The sequence below is a fragment of the Psittacula echo genome (assembly GCF_963264785.1).
Source record: "Psittacula echo genome assembly, chromosome: 4".
Taxonomy (NCBI): domain Eukaryota; kingdom Metazoa; phylum Chordata; class Aves; order Psittaciformes; family Psittacidae; genus Psittacula; species Psittacula echo.
Window position 1 is genome coordinate 83,303,721 of NC_137738.1, and position 20,944 is coordinate 83,324,664.

The 20,944-nt window shown below is 38.2% G+C and overlaps 1 protein-coding gene across 1 annotated transcript in view; it reads right to left on the bottom strand.

Moving 5' to 3' along the window:
- The window catches only part of MLIP (muscular LMNA interacting protein), a gene marked incomplete at both ends in the record, with an annotated part of 110,942 nt that overhangs the window by 40,109 nt on the left and 49,889 nt on the right, over nt 1-20,944 (bottom strand). Inside the window, 6 exons of the mRNA XM_080616055.1 lie at nt 1,472-1,531; nt 1,633-1,716; nt 1,800-1,865; nt 9,812-9,883; nt 14,666-16,288; nt 20,363-20,731. Coding sequence (XP_080472181.1) covers nt 1,472-1,531; nt 1,633-1,716; nt 1,800-1,865; nt 9,812-9,883; nt 14,666-16,288; nt 20,363-20,731 — 2,274 coding nt within the window. The remainder of the gene's footprint in view (nt 1-1,471; nt 1,532-1,632; nt 1,717-1,799; nt 1,866-9,811; nt 9,884-14,665; nt 16,289-20,362; nt 20,732-20,944) is intronic.

Here is a 20,944-nt window from a genome sequence, read left to right on the forward strand (position 1 = left end):
AAAACGCTATTATTACATAGCCGTAGGTGTGGTTTCCTCATGAATTTTAAGTTAAATTTCCTCACAAAATAACCTTAAATGGCATCTTTGCATGTTCTCTTTAGCAAGAACTTGCCTTCACCTGACTAATCCATGCTATTTCTATGATATTTACTTATACACTTTTTTTCCCTTCCTGTCTATGACCTTCTTTTACCCTTAGTTTAAAGCATTTTGTTATAAGCACTTTAGCTGATAAAGGCACTTATGGTCACTATGCTGCATCCTCTTAAGCTCACTTTTTGTCCCCTTTATTTGGCTTCATGACTGCTAACAGAGGCCTCCAGCTCAGTCAAGGCTCAATTCTCAATTGCCCAAGGAAGTAGGTTTTGGATGCTACAGCATTTTAACCACTTTGGATTCAGCAGACATTGGAAAACATTCCCTCAGCAACTGTCTGTGCCTGCTTCTTCATGTTACTATCATGTTTCTGTCTTTCTGCTGCCTGAAGCCTGATTCACCAGGGTATGTTTGTTGACAGAAGAAATAATTTCATAAATGAAAATTAAATTTGAAGTGTATATTGAATATAGCGACTCAGGAATGCTGGTTCTATGCCCTATTTTTTGCCTGATGAACTGAACATTGTGCAAGCTATTTTGAATGCATGAATTTCTTGATATGTCCCTCTGCCAAAAATCCCTTTCCTTTTGTTTCCAGCTGGATTTCTGCCATTTTCACTTTCCTATAGCTACCATGACCAATTTAAATTTATCTGCGGCAAACCGCGTAGGATCCTCTTCCCTTGGTTAGTCATCGTTCTTAACACAGAAGGCACATCATTATAACTTAATGAAACCAGAAGTTTAACACTAATACAGAAAGTTATCCCTGCCTCTCACTACATGTTTCTGAGTTATTCAGGGTAGTGAATATAGTGGTAGAAAATGTAGTGGGCCTCCACCTTTTGTGAGGGGCCAGAGTTAAAAGGAAATCAGCCCTTAAGAGCAAGTCTATTTATTCATTTAATTATCCCATTATTTGAAAATTGATAGTGAAAAAAAAAAAAAGGTTCTGAAAGATTTCCAGTCACTGAAGCTAGAAACATTGTCTCCTCTGTAGTAAGGACACATAGATGGGAAAAAATCGGTAATCTGGCCAAAGATATTGTAGTATGGAAGGCAAGTTATGAAGGATTTCTTCCTAGTGGGTCTTAGCTTTTGAAGGCTTAACAAACAGTTTCTCATTCATAAGATAGCCCCTTCTGACTTCAGGAAAGCATTCTGCAGCAACAACTGCTCTGACTCTAGGGCTACATTTCTATCCTTCCATGTCTTTCAAACCACCGGATACTTCTACTGATGCTGGATGTCTCAGCTGCAGCTTTCATTGCTATAGGTTTTACTGTTGTCATAGGCTCTACTGTGATTTTGCTTGCCTTGATATCTACCTGGAAAGAGTCCTTGGTATCTGGGTGGGCTTATTCACCTACCTTGCCAACATCTGACTCCGAGCCCATCTGCAGAAAACTTGGAGAAGACTCAGATCGGCGCTGTAAAATTATTTTCAACACAGAACAGACTTATTAATGACGAGAAACAAAAAAAAAACAGGAAATGAAGAAAAAGTCAATCTTCCATACTGATGGGTTACCATAGTCAATGGGTCCTGCAGAACCTGATCAATGACAGCACACAGCTCTTCTGTTTGTTGTCTGAGCTCAGCAGGGGAGCACATCTGAAAAAAGACGATGGATCATTCAGTTAACCTTTGCTTTTTTGTTTTCAAATAGAGATTTGAAAGTCATATAACAGCACTACCTCTGAATGAGTGTCCAAAGCAATGTCTTCAGTCACACTTGCAGTCTTGGTTGACTCTTCTAATGCCTGCAATTAAAAAGATGTTGGTGTGATACTGAGTTCAAAATTTTAAAAACCAAGCAAACATAATTTTTGCAATGCTGTGTTTCCAGAAGTGACACTTTATGATTCACCATGGAAAGATGGAAGAAGAAGAAATTACAGGCCTTTGGAGCTTCTTCAGGTTACCAATTTCTGATTCTGAATTAGAGAGCGGCTGCACGGTTGCAGAAGGAGAGAGCATATTCAAGTTACTTGGGTGAATTCTCCCTGCTTTTAGAGATCAGAAACTATCAATCTAAATTGTCTTCTCTGGCAATGTCCCCCTCCTTCAGAGTAAGTATAACACTGTGAATGTATACCACGTGCCAAAGAGGGGTCAGGGGGCTGCCTGATGTGCACATGAGAGGAAAGCCACCAGCTATAGGCATGTGGACAAGTCAGAGGTCTAAGCACACAGGAGGTCCTTTCTTTTCCTCCAGTAGACATTTTCCTTAGAAAGTGCCTCCTTCTTAAAGAGGATTGTGATTCTACACTGCAACAAACCAATGCTTGACGTTTCTTGATTTTAGCCTGAAATTAGAGGTGTATAAAGCGGAATATGTGCTATACATATGCGATATCACACTAAATAGGTGTGCTATCTCTCCACAAGATTCTTGTGCTTGTATATACCTCCTGTTTTTCTACACAAGCACACTTGGGAGCAGCATGAATCAGTTTGCTGATCCTTCCCCTTTATCAGGAAACTCACAAAACACCCTCAAAAGAGAAAATCCAGTGGCTCAGTTCCCTTTTCATCTTCATCCAGAGTCTGATACAAACTCTCACTGCCATCACCCATTACTGCTTTGAAGTGTTTTTCAAACAGGCTCCGTGCCGAGACCAAAAATTACTCTGGAAGCCTGCTGATGTGTGAAGCTGGACTACAGGGGAGGGACCTGCAGGGTTTATGGGTTTTTTGTTTAACACATTATGTTTTTCTGAAGTTTCATTTTGCTAGTTAATTGGAAAAAAAATATGAAAGAACAAAAAAGCATTCCAGTAAAGCACTTTTTCATGCATGTGGGATTCTGTAGGAATGGACTGATCCCAGTGAGGGGAGTTATGAGGCCTGCCTGTCACAGAAGACATGTAGAGCTCGCAGGAAAGTGGCAGAATTTTTACATAAAAAATATAAATAAGCATATACTTAAACAATTGTTTCTGAGTTTAATTTTGCTCAGTACATTTTCTCTGGCAAGTTTCCTGTCCAGCTACTTGCAGCATACATCTATTTATGCATAACTGAAAAGTTAATGACAATTCATTTTAATATTATTTTTATATCATCGACAAATGATCCTGAACAGAAATACATTTATAGAACACTGTCTTCTATCAGAGAGCACAATAATTAAAAATGAAGAGTAGCTTCTTTCCAAATAGATTTCTTACCTCCCCTCCAGCTCTAGACAAACCTGTTTGCCTTAGAGTAGTTGTATTTCAAAAGGAAAAATGTAAAAGAACAATGATTTTTGACATACAGAAATTACTGTAATCCTATCCCAAGACAGATTAAAAGATCATCTTTCTCAACTCTGCTGGCTCATCACTGTCACCCAGCTAAGTGCTCAGATCAACAGGCAGTCCTGTAAAAGGACGGCTCAGATAAAGAGGGCTCATCAGCATTACACTCAACTACTGTGTCCCCATTCACCTTCAGTCAAGATTACATCCTCGATTAACATAAAATGAAGTGATAAAATGAAGTAGAAGAGTCATTCCAGTACCTATTAGGGCCAGGATTGCCAAAGTACCCTGTTTTAGACAGATGATGAGTCTGAATGAGAGTTAAGAAAACCAACAAATTTTAATCAGTCATGGAATCAGGATGCAAAAATTGCTAAGCTTCTCAAAATCTCCAAGAAACAAGTAGGGGCAATGAACATAATATAGTAATTGCAAAAAAACCACACGTTTCTGTTTCATATTTACTTCACCAGAGCAGTGGGAGAGGGTGAACACAGCCAAGGGTAAGAAACAGCTACCCAGAAGATACTGAGGAATCTTTCTAGAGGAACTACGGCCACATCTACCAAGCCTCTGGTCGGAACCAAGACTTAGGATAATTTAAGTACCAAACACCCATCTGTCTCAGTAGAAACTGGGTACCCAAATTTCTTTGCATTTTGGAGCCTTCATTGACTAAAGAACTCAACTGAGCCTAGCATAAGGTCTATGTATTCCACAGTCCCCCTGATACACAGCCATCATGCAGGGCCCATGTCAGAGAAAGCTGCAGTGATCTTCCTTTTTGAACCTTTGGGGAAGGAAAAGTTTAATCTTTAAAGTGATCAAACTAATTTCATCACTGTTTTATCTCCTTATTTATTTATTTATTTTCTATTTGAACAGCCCTAGTCTTCTGAAGAACAAGAACAAAGAGTTCTAGATTTTAGGCATCCCTAAGCATCCCTAACACTTCTGCAAAGAAAAAGGGTTCTGTTTAATCTGTGGCTAGCTTTTAAAATTAAAACTTTTTTTTTTCAGCAGTGATTTTTTTTGCATTTCCGCACAGAGAAAAATGTGAGATTAAAAAAATATAACCAGCGTTTCTGAACTCATTACTGGAGTTAGCTTGCAATAATGTCATGATTAATTTAAAGCATTAGTGCTATCTACAGTACTGTTGATTAGCGCTATCAACAGTATTGAAGCTTCAGTTTCTGTGCTGACTGTCTAACAATATTACGTTAAAAGTGGAACATTCCCATTTAGGTATTTGAATTTTTTTATTATTATATATGAAAACCAACAGTGAGACCACAGTTTAAAAGAAAAGTGCAATTTAGAGAACGAAATGTGTTTGTGACAGGATTTAAATGTTCAGATGAAACAACCAGTTGCTGAAACACTAATTTTTTCCCTTGCAAAGGGCAATTTCAGGGGTGTGATCCATATGCACCATTGACATCAATGATGACTACAATCCTTTCCTCCTCCTTCTCCCAAGCTATTAGTGTGCTAAAGCTGTATGAGGGCTGAAAGGACACTGGTAAATGAGGCAAGCAGGATCACCAACATTTTGTTAGAAGAATAAAAACTCTTGACAACATATAGGAATATTAAGCATTGTTTCATCCATCAATGAACCAAATCAATAGTAGAAGAAAAAAAATTAATATTGTAACCTTGATCTGACGCAGCCTCCTTCTTTATTTTGAAAAGCCTGGGCTGAGCAAAAGCCAAGAAGTTTCCTCTTCTTTTATTTCTCTTTTGTATTTTTCCCACCGTTATCTTTTCCTAAGCCCTCAGCACATGCAAAAAAATCCATCTGTATAATGGAACTTCACATACCAGGAGTTCCTTTAACTTATTCCATGAAGATCCTAGGAGATGGTAGTGAAAAGACCTGGCTACTTTTCCTCATATAAAATAATTAATACTAAAAGCTGCAAGGCGTTTGAAAGAAAGAGGGGGCTCATAGCCTTCTCCTACATTGACACAATTGGTTATTATTACAGGCAAACTAGGTCCTTTATCACTCTACAACTGCACAAATTGTTTCCTTTCTTTCTTATCACTAGGTATTTATCTCTAGCCTTGAGAAGCATTTTGACATGAGTAAGTGACCTGGATGCAAGAAATTCACCTAATAAGTGCACACCAGAAGTGCTTGGGGAAAACTAAGGAAGGTTTTATTAAAATATTCTCTTCAAACTGTTCTCAGAATCGCCTTCTAGGTCCAGAAAAGTCCTGACATACTTGATAATAGCCAACTGTCCAGCAGTTAGGTCTATCATCTGAAAGTAAGAAAAAAATGTCTTCCAAGTTCCTGCTGTATGATTTCAAGGAGCAACTTAAACTTGCATTTGTCATGATCAGTCCTTATACCAGTGCATATTTGATAATACAGTAGGTAAGATTTCCCTCAAGGCAAGAACAAAGAGCTGCATCTCCAATGTAACAGATCACTGCCATATTTTCTCAATTGCATTGCCTTCTTTTCATGAAAAAAAAAAAAAAAAAGAAAACAAATAAACAGAAAAAAAAAACACTCTCTTTTTCCTTCTGCTTTTCTTCCCTCCATGAGAAGAATATAGTACACTGCTGGCAGTCTGCTGTGTAGGTGATGCAAGTAGGATCTGGTTTAGGAGATGTCTACTTAAGAATCTTCCTGCAGCTCCCTGAAATAAACTCTTCATCACTACTTATTTTGACTGAAAGATATTTTTATAGAAATTTGATAAAGACAATCTCTAAATAACAGATTAATTACTTTTTAAATACTGTCTGCATAGGAATGGAATTTTCAATTAGACTGTGATGACATCTGTATAACTAGTAGCTATACAAAAGTGAGTGTCAATAAAGGAGTGACTCAATGACTCAACATTAATAAGGCCAGAAAGAACCACAGTGATCACCTAGTCTGATCTATTCTTTGAACTACAGAACTGTCTGGAATTACTGTATGAAGTGCCAAAAGAGCATCTTGTCTTGATTTTTCAGTTTTTGTGATAAAGAGCCTATTTTTATCTCCAGAAAATTTTTCTAATGGTTTATTCTTTCACTTAAACTTTTGTCTTATGCCTACATTAAACTTGTCCAGCTTCGTCTTCTAGCCAGTGGATCCTATCATCTGCAGGGCTGAAGAGTTCATTATCACAGTCTGTGCACCCGCTCCGTTGCTATGAATCTGTATGGCTATGATGGCACTGCTGAGAGACCCTGGTTACCACCACCTCATTATCACCATCTCTGCTATCCTTGCACTGTGGAGCTATACCCTTGCTGGTGAGGACAACTGTCCTGCCAGCCTTGCTGTCACTCTGGCTCCCAGTTTACCTTCCTTGTGGAGCAGCCTGCTCTTGCTAATCCCTTACAGAGCCTGAGGACACCTCCCTTAAAACACCAGTTTTTCCTCTTTTGCCTTCAAAGGAAGTTACTGCCTGATCTTCTAAAGGATATCCTGGATTGGCCTTTTTCTGAGCAGAGCACAGGTGATCTGAGGAACATCAGGTTAATACAAACTCAAACAGCTGGAAAGCATGCCAGTTATAAGATTTGATGAAACTAAGCCACTTCTAGGGTTGGCAAAGTATACATATATATAGCCAATAAGCCTTTTCTTTTCTGCTAATGAGCACAGATTTGAAAACTTTCTTGGAGTACAAGTACTGGAGGATAAGAACACCTCTAGAAAAACCATTAAGATGATGATAGCCTAATGGTTTCATAAGATGATGAAAAATGCTGGCTAAAATTAAAGCAACTATACACTCATAAAATACAAAAAAAAAGAAATACTTGAAAAAAAAAGACACAAGGAGACCATTTAGAGGCAGACAAAGCATTGTAACTTACATGACATATCAATGTCAGTTTTCTATCATTAGATTTAATTAATACTGCATATGAATTGTCACTAGGATACCCACATCTGAGGTGTCTTCTTTCTCACCACTCAAATCAAGTAATATAATTATTCACATAAGTCAAAAAAGTTGACTTATGACAATATGCATTTCTCATTTAATTGCATAGCAAAACACTTTTTTAGCACTTTAGGCAGATGATGTACTTCTAATCATGCATTCAGCTCAGTAATATCTGTGCCTTGCAGATATAATGTTTCTTCCTTACTTGCTAAAAAAACCCAAAAGAACCCCACTAGAAAACTTCTCCCCATAACCATGATTTTAATGTTCATAAAATATCACTTATGTAGTTAAAATCTTACTCTAAGAGTTACAATCTCTCTCCTTTTTTTTTTTATCCAGTTCATAAAATACATTGCATAAAATGAGAGCAATATAATTTATGTCATTGAGCTAAAAAGTAGCATGAGTTACTTCCCATTTCACTCCCCAGTATTTTTGAGGGGAAAACTTGGATATTACAGATTGGTGCAATGTGATCTGTGTGTGACTCCTTCATGCTTCCTTTAAGACCAGTACCCTAAATGCATGTCAGCTAGCACAGCAGGACTAACTTAGGAGCACTGTAATTTGCTGCTGGATCAATAGGAGATTATTATCCATAATTCCCAAGATGACAGAAAGCATGTAGTCAGGCCATGCTGAAACATACAGTTCACAAATTAAATTAGTCAAGAGCCTCTCCTGGAGGCAAATCCTGTGCAGAAAATTGATTTCTTATTAGTTTTACATGACTGTGCTTTTGCTACTTAGGGCTACACCAAGGCTAGCATTTTCAATAGAGAGGTGAATAACCAAAAATCTATCTAAACACAGATGCCTTTTGAGTCATTACTTTTTCCACAGACGCTGGCATTAGATGTGCTATTCAGTTTTACATACTGGGGATAAGTAACATGCGGATTGTGAGTCAATGCCCCAGAGATCATCAATGAGACCATGAAAAGGAATCTCGTTTCTTCTGAAAAAGTACAATCAGATGGCTGATTCTAACTTGCCAGTTTATGTCAGGAGTGTGCTCTTAGAGTGAATATCCTGCTCTAATTCATCTACCCGGCTTAGTGTACAGAGTGGTGGAGTCCACAAACTGGATGCCTTTCAGATTAAATCAACTGTGAGTTAATCAAATGCTTCCAGCCACTAACAGGCACTCTGTCCAAACAAAACCAGCCAAAACCACATTCTGTAAGGATGTAGGATCCCATGCATTAATTATTTTCCTATACAGAGACATTCCTATTGAACCATGTTGCATGTTAAAGCAGACATAACATTCATGAGTGCATTCCAGGTTTAAGTAACAGAAGAATCAGGTATTACGCAAATGATTAAAAAATCATTTAAGATTAAAAGAACAAGGGAAAATAATTGAATGTCCCTTTTTTAGGAAAAAAAGAAAGATATTTAAAGCAGTTAACTGATAACTACTAGATAACAATCAGTAATATATAACAACAAAATTACGATCTTCAAAATTCTTATAGTTAAGTTCACTCTCTCCGATGTTTTTAGGCTCTGAAAATTTCTAGTTAAATTAGCTAAGCTGTGCAAATGAATACATATTTGAAGATGTAGTTAGGAATGCTTAATCTTTCAGAAATAATCAAAGGCTAGGTTCCTGAACTAGGCCCTGGACAGAAATCTGTTTTTTTCTGATAAAGCTATAAACTGGATGTCAAAGTGATTAAGCATGTGTTTAAACATGTAAGACATTTAGCTCATTGCTCATCACAGAAAAATTTTGTTCAACTTAGTGGGCTATTCCAACACAAACCATTCTATGATTTTATTCTTTTGTGCAAAACTAATTGCGGGGTGGTGGAATAAAACTAGGCATTGGTAGGTACTTTGAACTCTTCATGCAAAACATAAATTTTCAATTTACTTCCAAAGTTGCATTATCTAAATAAAGACTATACAACCCGGCCTTTGTTGGATGTGCCTCTGGTTGTAAATAAATGCACTAAAGACTTCTTTTTATCTATCATCATACCTTACAGAAAAGGATTTTTACCCCAAACTACATCTTTGGGACAGACCTCTGGCCCATGGTAAATGTTGAAGTGCTCAGGGAGGTTGTCTGGGAGAATGGAAGGTATAGTCCAATACAATGTCCAGGACCGTTCCCACTAACAATACAGTTGATCAAATTTGCCTATCTTGAGATGTTAAATTTACTAATATAAGCATAGTCTTCTAATAATCAGTAACTGACAGAGACCTACTGATTGGTATGTCCCAGAAAATCAGTGCTCCAGACACTTTCCAATGATAAAACAGACTTTGAGATGTTGTTGTAAAGAGCAATTCCTTCAGGACTTTTTTTTTTTTTTTTTTACAGTAAATTTATTTGCAGAAATTTGCATTAGTGAAGGCTTTGTTCTTCAGTGGAAAGCGACCCTGAAAAATGGTTGGATTTATAATCCTGAGCAGTTAGTTCTCAGTGTTTCTACTCTGCAATATCCCCCACAGAAATGTCAGAATATGTACATAAAGTTGACTGGTGTCAAATACACAACACAATTCCCATGTCTTCGAGTAAACACTAACCTTCTGTTCCATAAGTAATGTGTTTGTAGGGATTGCTGCAAATGCCTTGTAGCTTGTCTTGATCTTGTATTGCTAAAAGGGTAAATCAGAAAGCAGGAAGAGAAGTAAAACAGGGTAGAAGAGGCAGAGAGGGAGAGTGGGAAGAGAGGGGAAAGGTACGACAGAATGAAAGACATTTCCAATTGTCTTGCAGACATGTAGCAACAATACAATGCTTACATATTACCTAGGAAAGCTATTTCTGAACATTTAGTGCTTCTGTTAAGATCTTAGAGGACTGTAATGTACATCTTTTGCTTTTAGGAATGAAGTAGGGCAAAGTAAATTCTCTGTACCAGCTTATAACTTCCAAAGTGATTTTGACTACTTTCTACTGACTACTATGCTTAAATAAATATCTGGAGAGGCAGTGAAGTTTTTCCAAGTTTGCTTGTGGTTTGATATGATGATGCACAACTACTTCTGCAAGTTCGTGCACTTCAACAACTGCTGCTGTGCAGTCTTCTCCTGGACCACCAAGTCAGAGGGATTTCTGTGATTTGCTTTAATGAGACTGATTAGGATCCTTAAACGCTGAATTACTTGTATGAGTGGATAGATAATTTAAGTCATTTCACAGCTTTTCATCTCCTGCACAAGTAACTCTACCACCCAAACAAATACTTCAAAGTAACTGTAGGAACTTTCACATTCTAAACAAGCATATAGGACTGGCAATTTAAATCATACAAAATGTATGGGTTTTCATATAAAAATTCTAAGATTAGCCTTAAGAATTATTATTTTAGAACAATTTATATGTTAGACTGTTTTAGGTCACCAGTTTTTTTAACTCTTTAGCAACCATACTTTCTACTTTTCCTTTCTAATTATGGAGGATGAATTCAGTAGTTTTAAAATTACTGATGAGTTTCTTCTATATTACATGAGTTTAAGAGCTAGGATTCTTTACAGGATAATTCATCCATCCCAAAATTGGCATCTATCAAGGTAAAATAAAATCATCCTGTAAATACACCATATTCTTTCTGTTAACTATAATAGAATTGCCCAAGTTTTGCTTGGATATTTAACTTTCAGATATCAAAAGTCACATGAGTTGAATCCTACCCTTTGAATGTGTAGACAGCAACACTCTGCTATAAGTAGGTGTACATTCATATATATATATGTACAAAATCTATATGCAGATAAGATATAAAATACTGCTCACTGAAGTAAGATGGAAGACCTAAATTCCAAGTATTAAAACTGCCATATCCACAAAATGTATCCTTGTTTGCTTATAATTGCAATTCAATCAAGAAATTTATAAAATAGCACATGTAAATTAAATGTAAAATCTTTACTGGCTTTTACATATGATGAGATGGGCATCATATATGATGAGAATACTGTGACCATTTTGAAGTGGTTGTACTGTCACATGAACTAAACAAAGACAGATCAGGTTGCTAAAATGTAAAATTTTCTATACCACTGGAAGGTGCTTCATCACTTCCAGATACTGTAGAACCTGTGAGCAATGTGCTATTGTCACAGTGTCTGAGATGTGTGGAAAGTCTCTAATTCATTTTCTTGTCTGTATGAATATGTTAACTGACACATTAGTTCATGTTATTTAAAATTCTTATTTAATGCCTAAATACATGTAATAATCTGGTTCACAGGAATCTGGCAGTATTTTTAAACAGCCATGGACAATTAGGTCTGCTGGCTTGTACCATGGTCCAGTCAGAAGCAAACCTAGCCCAATATCAAAGCTCAGACAAATATCAGCCTGGGGAGTTTTGAGAGAAGCGCCCTACTTTTCTTGCTCAAATGATCACCCAGGGCACCCACAGGGCATTGCAAAGTGTGCTAGACACGTACCTATAAAGCCTTAAAATCAGCAACTAACCATGGTAGTGCAGAGCTCCTCAGGAGTAATCTTTCCTGCTTTGTGGTAGGTTTTGCAGCTGTGCTGAGCTCCATGTTGTTACAGTTAGTTTGTTCCCCAGCTGTTTTGGGTAGATCTACATGCATTCCTGTGCTACATTCAAACAGGAAAAATCAAAGAATATGTAGAAATGATACTTCATGAAACCACTGCAAAGAGCTTTCAAACAACAGCCAGAAATTTTTATTCTAATCTGTTCCTGTGGAATCAGCAATTTTATGTGTCTCCACTCCATCCTACTGTTAATTTTTCTATATTAGGTCCATGAGGACACTATTAATGTGTTTGTAAAGTCCAGGGAGAGGGGTTTTTATTACCTTTGGTCACTCAAAGTTCACACTGATCTGTGGATTATGTTTATATTCACTTTGCAAAGCAGTCATATTTTTAAATCATTGGTGATCACAAATATATAAAGCATTGGAAAGCACATGTTTACATATAAAAATGCAAACAGTTAAAAAAGTTCATCAGTTATTCTTTGATTTGCATGAATCAATGCATGCATAGACATAGACATTTAAAAGCTCTCCATATTTCATAATTGCTTTGATATCATGCTAATGAAACAGTTTGATGTGAATACTGCAAAGTACATCTAATGACAAAATTCTGGTTTAATAGGCTTTGGTTTAATACATGTCTCAACATCAACCACTGTTGAAGCAACATTAAGGTAGATAAATTACACATGCCAAAGCAAGTCAAGCACTTGTAGATGCTGCGCTTTTCCCTTGATATTCACTTAGCAAATTCATACATGCAAAACTTTTGTCATGCATTGACGGTCATCAGATGAAGCAACTCGCTTTTTGTCTAGTTCTGAAGTTGAGTTGATTGGCACTAAAGAGACCTAAAGGCTGCTTAGGATTTAAATGCTATGTCTCCTCAATCTTTTCTCTTTTTTTCAGTGGAAATATACTGGGATTTGAGGCTGTAGAGTTTTCAGAGAGCTTGGTACCGTTAACAAATCAGCAAAGCTCATTGTGCTATGCCATAAACTACATATGAAAATAAATGAGAGCAGGAGGAAAGGCAAGTGTTGAATGCACACTATTATTAACTGTAAATGAAATCTCAGCCTCACATTTTAAAGCCACAAGAGATCTTTACTGCACTGAACACCCAGCTGCATTTGATTTACAGATTTCAGATCTTCCACATCCCTGGTGGAGCCAGCTCTGTTGGCATGATTAAAAATTGCACCCAGCTAACAGTCCAAGACTGTTAAACTGCTGGACACTCTCACTGTCTCCATGGGGTTCTGGGACAGTTTCAAAAGTGCCACCATATCACATTATAAAGCAGGATTAGCAGGAAAAGGACAGTAGGGAAAACAGAAAGTGAGAAATAACCTCCTCAAATATAAACCTGCGCAATAGCTCTGTGTCACAAGCAGAGACTTTCCTTATGCCAGAGACTCTCACAATGCTCATTGCACTAACTAGCAGAAACCGCAACTGCTTTGTAATCTGCAGGCTCAGTCAGGCCTTTCAGTTTTGTCCCGGGGCTTTTTCCTTGGAATTTCTACAATTTCATTTGTCTTTTTGATTCATTAAGTAGTACTGACAGGGTGTAGAGACACTGTACAGCTGTGCTTGGCGCAACAGTTCCTCTTGGGTTGTTTAATTTTTAAAAGAACTATTCATGATGATTGCTACTTTTTGCTGATCTAAACCTCTCATTTTCAATTAACATTTTCCAAGCAGTTCAAGTCACCCTGCCATGGCCAAGCTGTTGGGAACATATCTGACACAACTTGATCTGGCAGACCAGGCTGTAATTTTGTGCTGTGAACAAATAAATCAATAAACTGTGATAGCCCTTCAGTGATGGGCAGAGCTCAGATATTAGCAAAATGAGGCAGAAACGAAGCACAGTGCAGAGATAAGATAAAAGAGGTTGGAAAGCCTTCTACATCTCTGATGTTTTCTAGCTCTTCATTTTGCATAGCAGTTCCTTTTGTTTTCACCTACCTGCTGCATGTTTTTTGATCAGCTTTCCTTTCCTCTCCCTTCCCATTCTTGAGACTTATCCTTAGGTTTAAAGTGTGACTGGTTCCCAAGCCCTCCTGCAGAAATCACTGTCATTGCTTATTCTCACTCCACTGGTGCAGGACAAACAGCGAGAGTGTGGCTGATCCATTGAGTGTGAGACTTTCGTATTTGCAGTAGCTCATGTTGTAGGAAGATTGCTGTTTGGTTGGGGTTTTTTCCCTCATGTCCTGTCTAGCACAACAAGATCAAAGTACAAACGAAAGGGAAGAAGCAAGAGACTGTCCTTGTCCTCCCTTTTTGCCTCTTGGCCCCAAAGTCCCTGCTCGGGCTGGGCTGTGCTGTGCTGCACCTTTGGACTGGCGAGTGCAGGCTCCTGGGGTGTGGGGAGGACAGGTGGGACAAGGTGCTTGGGAACGAGCTGTCACTGGAACAGCCAGTTCATATCAATCAGATTAGACTGCTTCTAGCTCAGCCCTGCACCTAAAATCACCAGATTTCTATTCCTTTCAGTGGGAATGCGTATGGATTTACATTAGCATGGGTGCATAGAACGTGGTTTATGTTTATTTTTGACATACCAGTGTTTCATGTGAGCTTCAAAAATAAGTGCACCAAATGTATATCAGGGCCACTGGACACAAATCCAGTTTCAGCACTATTTTCTCCCTCATTAATAAAGTATTTGATTTTTATGCTAAAGGATTCCTACAGCATCTTCCCTGTAATACAGAACACTTTGCTAGCAATTTGATATGGTAGGATTTGGTCTTCGCTGTCTTCACTATCTATACAAAATCAGTTCCTTTTCAAATGTTTTTCTTACGCAGCTCATTTACTTTACTAGCCTTGTGCAACATGGATGTGATTTTTCCTACAGGGACAAAGAACTATTAGAAAATAAGCATGCACTAAGAGTACCTTGGGTTTGATGTTTTCATGGTCAGGAGGCAGGGAAAAAGACTGTGGTGAAGTCAGCTCTCTGGGTCTTGATGGTAGTGTGCCTCGTGACTTGTCTGAGACAGGTGATCTGCACTTTAACACAGGTGAGGTGGCAGACTGCTCAGGTCTTGGAGAGGAGGAATTAGACCTATAACTCATGTTCACCAGTGAAGAATTAAATTGCAGTGGATAGGAATTAATATTACCAGTTTGTGGAACCGGTGGAGTAGAATGAGGTCGTGAGAGAGACCACTGCTTTGAGGTGCTTAAAGGGGTAGGAGAGGAGACAGTTATCTCCCGAACAGACATTTGGGACGAGTCTGATTTAGGTCTAGAAGATGGATGCAAAAGACTTGGGGAAGGAGATGTGCGTTTTTCTTGGGTGGGGGAGAAGATACCACTAAGACTAGTAGAAGAAAGCAAAGGATATGACCGGCAGGTAAAAATGGGTGAGTAAGTGTGTACCCTCTGAGACTTCTGGGGTGCCCGGGATCCAGAAGCAGCACACTGCATCCCTCCTGGGGAAGGAGAGGTAGGGCGTGCATGGGAAGAGGGTGCTGGGGGATGAGGAGGAGGCAGTGCAGATTGCAAACCTGGAGAGGCAACTGATTTTCTATGGGAGAAGATGGGAGATGACAGAGGACTTTGGGAATCCGGAGAAAGTGTTCTGCCTGGAACATGGCTTTTAGGAGAAAGAGACCTTGCCTGAGGGGTGGGATGAGGCTTGGAGGGTAAAGACTGATGCTTAGCCCACCCTGAAAGCCAATATTCTTCTCTACTGGGAAAATCTGGGCTTGAAACAGATTTCTTGGAGGTTGGAGAAGTTGTTTTGGACTTTTGATCTATTGTGAATGTTGAAGAACTAAGGGGGCTAGGAGAAAATGTGGGACAAGAAGCAGGAGAAACTGGTCTCCGCTGGGAAGAGCCTGATCTTAAAATAGCAGTTAAGAGGGTCAGTCTGGTTGGCAGAGGGGATCTGGCTCCTGACTTCGCTAAATTTCCTCTAGATGACATTGGTGTGAAAAGCTCATTTACGCTACATATGGTTGAAGAGGAGCCACAAAGAGAGGGTGGAGACAAAGGTTTAGGGCTAGGACATAATGAATGTGTTATTATATGTACAGGGACAGGAGATAAAGCATTCAATCTTTTGGAAGAGCTGGGGGATAAAGACTGAGCTGAAGATCCTTGAATTTTAGCTGAAGATGAAGGACTGGGGGAAAGACTTGGACTTTTTGCTGGAACAGAGGATGTGGTGAAGCCTCCCATTTTGCAAACACAGCCAGAGGTATAGAGACTTGATGTTTGTAGGTTATCATACAATTGAGGAGTGGAGTAACAACTGCCTGATGCAGAAGAGGATGTTTTAGACATGGAAGGAGGTGAGCTATGGGGAATAGAAGCAGACTGAAAGTACAGAGATGAATCTTGCTTAGAAAACCCGGTCACTGGCTGCCAGTTGTTACGGGAGTCTTCCAACGAAGAGGCTTGATTCAGGTTAGCCTTGGCACCACACGCTATTTTCTGGTTAATTGGAGAAATTAAGTGGACAGCAAGTGGTTTAGAGGAAAGATGATCAGAGATGGAAAGAGTAGAAATTAACTGGAGAAAAAAAAAAAAAAACAGAAATGTTAAAATAGGTGAAACCTAGGGAACTGTTAAGCACCCCACATTTCAGTCCTGTGGTCATGCATACAGTGTTTTCATTAGTACTGCTCTGTGGGTTAAAAGCACAGGTCTGTCTTAAATTCAGGGATACAGCCTGATGGATAAAGCTGTCAGGGGAGGTGACAGACAAGTTGTATGTTATTTTATTTGGACCACAGTTTTGTTGACATAAAAAAGGTTCAAGGCTACTGTATTTTTCATTTCAGGTAAAACCCAAGACAATTGTGCCATCAGTGTCCAGAATCATGTGATAACCATTCACATTGTACAATTACAACAGAAAGTAAGAAAAATGCAATATTGTCCCATCTCACTTTACCAGCTCAATGGAAAGTAGCCTTTCTCTAAATGAGATTCAAGTCAAGTACCCATTTTCTCATTCAGTAAACAACACCTGCTGAAGCACTGTGATATCTGAACAAGAAATTTGCTCAGAACTACTTAAATCAGGCATCCACTTTGTTTTTCACTTTTCTTGTCATTCACAGGGCAGTGCATTTGACAGTTTGCAGGCACATAAGAGTCCTTATCCCCTTCTCCACAGTCTTACAATACACTAATAAAACTAATGAGTTCTTTCATGGGCGCCTTTTTTCTTAGGTCTATTCTAATTAGGATTTGTCAAAACTAATTAGAGTGTACAAGTATATTATCAACCTTTTATACAGTTTTATGCTTCTAAAGAAAGAAATTCTCTCAAAATCTTCCAAGTTCTTATAATGCTGAAATTAAAAACTGGGGTATACACAATATGAATAGAACGTATCAGTATGAAATAGTAAGCTTAGTCAACTGTAAAACCAAAAGGCTAGAAATTATCACCTAACTTTCGACTGAGCATTTTGAAGGCAAGGACATTTACTCTAATCCCTACAAACTTCATATAAATATAAACACATCTATTTATTTACTGTTTGATACTCTGAAAATATTATGCAATTCTATAAAAGACAATTATACCATTTAGTTTCTACAGACATGACTTGTGCAATACTGTGGCTCAGCTTATGAATTATATTTTTAATACAAATATCTTCCATGTAAAACAAAGGAATTATTATGATGATTATGGTTATTATTTTTATGTCACATAGTATTGATACATCATAAAACAAAAAATAGAACAAATCAAATAATAGTTTTAAAGTGAGAGGCAGATGCTGGAAGAATCTCTAACAGAAGGGCAAGACTTGAGACTTTTAAGGGCTAACCTATATGTAAAAGGCTAAATGTGGCCTATATATTCAGATCAGAACCCTATTAGGCCTTATAACTTAAAATAAGTGAGTTCTCCCTGCTAAATGATACTCTATAAATAGAAAACATTATAAATTGAAGATACTATCTGTATAAGAAAACATCAGAAAAGCCAAAGCTATGCCTTGATTTATAGAAATAAAAGCCAACAATCAGAATGCCTTTACAACCATACTGGTTTCCCTTTATTTTATACATGCATTAAAGTGTCCCATTTTGAAGTGGAAAGCCAATAGATATATACAGGACAAATATCAGAATATGAAAATTAATATCAGTGATATTGTTTCATTAATTCTATTGGATTAAGAAATTATAACTCTATTTGAAAAAGCTGCTAATTAAGAATAAGAAAAATATTGGAAAGTGAGAATAATTTACCAACATTTAATCATTCTGAAAAAATATTCTTAAATATGCCACAAAACATAAAATTATTTAACAAGTTAAAAAGCAGCATGGTAATACATCTGATTGGTAAACTGTAGTAGCCTCCTGAATTTAATAATGAGTTCTGGAAGTTGATCAACTAACAAAGCAGAACAGGGGAATGAAATCTTTATTCCAAAATAAAATATATAAATTTTACTTACAAAGAAAATGGATTAAAAGAAAATAAAGAACTAATATGAAACTCCATAATGAAAGAGCAGGATGTGCAATGACTTCTAATTAATTAAAAATTAGTAAGAATGATTTATAAGCAGCTAGGAAAATATTCATGGTAGCAGATGGTAAATTTGCTCCTGTGAGTATGATAAAGGCATTTTGCAGCAGTTTGAACATCACTGAACATTTACATCCTGAGATAATTAGGCCATTATTCAAGTCTTCTGAAAAGATTCTGCTGTTGCATTACAGTATTAACTACATCTATAGACGATCACCCTCTTATTTACAGGATCAGAGAATCATAATCAAAGTTATTTGGAAGTGACTTCTTGAGGTCATCTAGTCCAGCCTCCTACTCAGAGCAGGGCTGTCACCAACACCAGCAGGTCAGGTCAGCTGTCTCATTAAGTACCTAAACCCCTAACGGAGAGATGGCTCCAGCACACCCGGGCAGCCTGCGTCAGTGCTGCATTACCTGCCAGTGAGGAAGATTCTCCACATGTCCAGCTGGGACCAGACCTACCATGCTTCAAGTTATAGCTATTGCTGTCTCATGTGTCACTGCAGAGAGGATTTTGGTTCTGTCATCTCTGTAACTTCCCTACAAGTAGTTGTGAGCTGTTTCAAGATGCCCCCTTGGCTGCCTCCTGGTAGAAATCAACAAAGCCAGCTCTCTCTGTCCCAGCTCATATTGCCCCTGCTACCCTTATGGCTTTGTGCTGGATCCCCATTCCCTTCTTCACATCTCTTGAATATGGGGCTAACTGGCCACCAAACTGAACATGGTTTTACAGGTACAGCCCCACCAGTGCCAACAGCTGAGATATGACGACTTGATCAGTGGAATTTGTTTTGCTTTTTTTTTTTTTTCTGTTCAGTTTCTCTACTGGTTTAAAACACTTCTGTAGTTGTACTGGGGTAGTGCAGAGGGGGTGAATGACTGAAGTAGACTTGAATTTCTTTGGTCTGCGATTCAACTGCAAGCTTTTTTTCTCTTCCTAGGCTCACCACAGATATACATTTCCTAAAAATGTATGAAGAAAGTTGAAATAGGTGCTGATATTACCTTAGGACAAAGGTATCAGGGAACCTGATCAGTATCTTCCTCAGGTAAAATTCCACTGACTTCACTGGGAGTTTTTGGGAAGAAATGGATATTTCATAATGGTATGAATCCAAAACCGATTGGATTTATTATTCACAATTTCCTCAATCAAAAATTCACACTGAATTTGATGAAAAATTGAGTACCACAAATATTTCAACACAAGATAGGAAGTCCTATTCATTTTCAGAGACAAAGTAGCCACACTTAAATCTTTTTTTTTTTTTTTAAAGTATCAATGAAGAATTGCATTTTAAAATTAAGAAAACCCTGTCAAGGTCAAATAAAAAAATGACTGAATTTATTCCGTGTATGAAGGACATTGCGATTTTGCTAAAGGTAGAGATTTCTTCTGCATATACACCCTTGAAAATCATCCATGCTCTTTCCAAGATGGGAGACATTAACTTTTCATGCAGTAAATTGTATTGATGCATTTTGAAAATGAAAAATTTTAGAGACCTTTTTTGAATTGTCCCAGTGACAACTTAAAATTTAAATAAATCAATAAATGTATCCTAAAAAGATGAGCATAAAAAGGGCTTTTCATATTCGTTAGTTCTTTACACTTGTGCAAAGTCAGTGCTAACTAACAATCAGAATAACTGATTTATTTTTTTTTTTTGCAGCCTCTTTACCACAAAGGGTTGCAGCAGGTGCTGAGAACAAAAGCTAGGCCTGGGAAGTCTGATGCCGCTAATTTAAATAATGTACAGGCTCCACTGATTTCAGTCCATTTAGACTAGCTAGGAATCTAAAACCTTCTGATTAACTTGCTGTGAGATGAGCTGCTCTTAACGGAAAGAACCAATGGTCTGCATCACCTGTTCCATGTGTACACCAAAGCCATGGAGAGAGGCAGCAAGTCAGAAGGGTTGGGAAAATACCTTAGAGTCCAAACATGACAGGAATGGCCAACAAAAATGCTAATTAAAAAATAAATTGGCCAAGCTACTTTACAAAGTGAGTCAGTGTCCGTGTCCTGAAAGCTTTAGTAAGCAAAGGTTAGCTCTATAGTTTAAAGAACAGGTTACCTGATGTTTTTGCGGATCAGCAGTGCTGTGGGAAAGTGCAGCACCTGGAACGTGCCCATTTCCAGGAGGTTTCCCTGCCCCAGTTCCAGGGGAAACATGGGATGTGGCCAGCACCTGAGCGCTGATGGGACCATAGCCATTGGAAGGCCGAAGAGCGTTGTTCGAGGCAGCAACTACTTCATCTTCTTCACCGGAGTCCGTAATCAGGATAAACTCAGCCTTAAAAAGGTCATTCTCCTGCATTTCTCCTTTGCTCAAATTACACCCTGGGGACTGGAAAACCGTTCGGATGCTGTCTGTATGGATGGCTGACACACAGTCTTGTCTGGCTCCACTCTTTAAGGCCAGTTCATCAGAGAGTGCATTAGACTGCAAAAAGTACAAGGAAAAAAATCCCAATTAGTTGCATCTTATTTGTGCTTCCCAAAATGCAAAGTGGTTTTGACCTGCGGTGGTGGCTGGCAGTGCACTACCAAAGGTGCAGAGGGCAAATGGAATTTGGGCATCAGCATCCAACAGAAACAATCTGTCCAGGGAGCACCCCACTTCCAGCTCCCCAGCTGACATTGAGGGGCTTCTTTC